Consider the following 1,621-nt stretch of genomic DNA (forward strand, 5'->3'; position numbering starts at 1 on the left):
CAGCCTCGATGGCACCGTGTGCGTCAACTATTGCAGCCTCGTGAGCCCGCGCAAGTTCAGCCTTGCCAGCCTCGAGCCGCGCACAGTGCGCCTGCGTCTCGGCGAGCGCCTCTGCAACAGACGCCCGTTGCGCCTGCTCCGACTCGAGCGACTGCTTCAAGGCATCACGCTCGATATTGGTGCGAGCGACCTCGGCCAATAGTGTCTCCTTCTCTCGCGCCAGCTCCTGGACCTCCTCGGCATGATTCGCAGCTCTCGCCTGCCGAAGCTGCTCCAGCAAGTCCTGCTCGAGCGTGCGGTGCCGGTCTATCTGCGCCTCGAGCCGTGAGACCATCTCGGCCAGCTGGACCGACTCCTTTTTGCAATGAACCACGTCCAGATTCAAGTCCTTCAGCTGAGCCCTCAGGAGATGCGTGGTCTGCTGCTCGGCAAGAAGCTGCTCGCGGATTTTGACCTTCTCCGCCTCGAGCTTTCTGGTGAGGATCTGGTGATTTCGCTTTGCAACCTCTGCGCCCTGTGTCGCGCGTTTCGCTGTCTCCGCGGCCTCGTCCGCCTCGGCAGCCTTTTGGCGCAAGTTTCTGCCTTTCGATAGAGCGGCCGCGTGCTTCCTGCTGAAGACCTCGGCGGTCTGCGACTTCATCTTTTCCGAGTCCACTCGGCCGACATCACGGGCGACGTCCCTCACGGGCGACGTCCCTCAAGGGCGACGTCCCTATCCCTAATGGGCGACATCCCTCACGGGCGACGTCCCTCACGGGCGAGATCCCTCACGGGCAAGATCCCTCACGGGCGACGTCCCTCACGGGCAAGATCCCTCACGGGCAAGATGCCTCACGGGCGACGTCCCTCACGGGCGACGTCCCTCACGGGCGAGATCCCTCATGGGCGACGTCCCTCACGGGCGACGTCCCTCACGGGCGAGATCCCTCACGGGCGAGATCCCTGATCCCTAATACGGACGGGACCCCTAACGGGCGAAAACCCTAACGGGCTCTCTACCGGCGAAATCCCTAACAGGCCAGACGCAAAAAAAAAACGTGGTGCGACCTTATTAGGACGGGTCGGGCCGCCGACTTTGTCGGAAGCGAACTTAGGCACAGCGCGCCCCCCTGTCCTGGACGGCCACAGGGGCTGCCAGGCGCGCAATCACTGGTAGTTCGACGCCACGTTCCCTCCGTTAGTGCACGAAAGGCGCGATCGGCAAGGACGAAACATCGGAGCCCGACAGCAGCTCGCTGGACGTCGCCGATGCAATCATGCAGCTCTCCTGGGCACGCTCCCTCCATCTTACATCTAAAGCGCCCCCTAGGAGCGTGCGGCGACCTGCCCTGACCGGCCCGAGCGACCCGCTTTAGGTCTCTTCTACTCTGCCTGACGCTGCCCGCAGCTCCGCACCGCAGCGTCCGCCAAGGAAACGGAGGCCAGATTTGGACTCTCAGGCCCCGTACGGGGCCTGAGAGCCCAAAGGGGTATAGCCCTATAGGGGTATAGCCCTATAGGGGTATAGCCCTAAAGGGTTTATGCCCTTAAGGGCTATATCCCTCCAGGGTCTATGAGGGATATGGCCCTGCAAGGAAAGGGGTTGGGCGGTTACGCCAGGGCGGGAAAAATCCTATACGGG

The 1,621-nt window shown here is 62.7% G+C and overlaps 1 protein-coding gene across 1 annotated transcript; it reads right to left on the bottom strand.

Moving 5' to 3' along the window:
* Window positions 1-15: 15 nt before the first annotated feature.
* EMIHUDRAFT_256669 (hypothetical protein) lies at window positions 16-640 on the bottom strand (the record flags this gene model as incomplete). The annotated part of the gene is made up of 1 exon (XM_005766378.1): window positions 16-640. A coding segment is annotated over one exon (625 nt), but the record flags the coding sequence as incomplete, so codon positions are not given.
* Window positions 641-1,621: the final 981 nt, after the last annotated feature.

The sequence above is a fragment of the Emiliania huxleyi genome (assembly GCF_000372725.1).
Source record: "Emiliania huxleyi CCMP1516 unplaced genomic scaffold EMIHUscaffold_5111, whole genome shotgun sequence".
NCBI lineage: Eukaryota > Haptophyta > Isochrysidales > Noelaerhabdaceae > Emiliania > Emiliania huxleyi.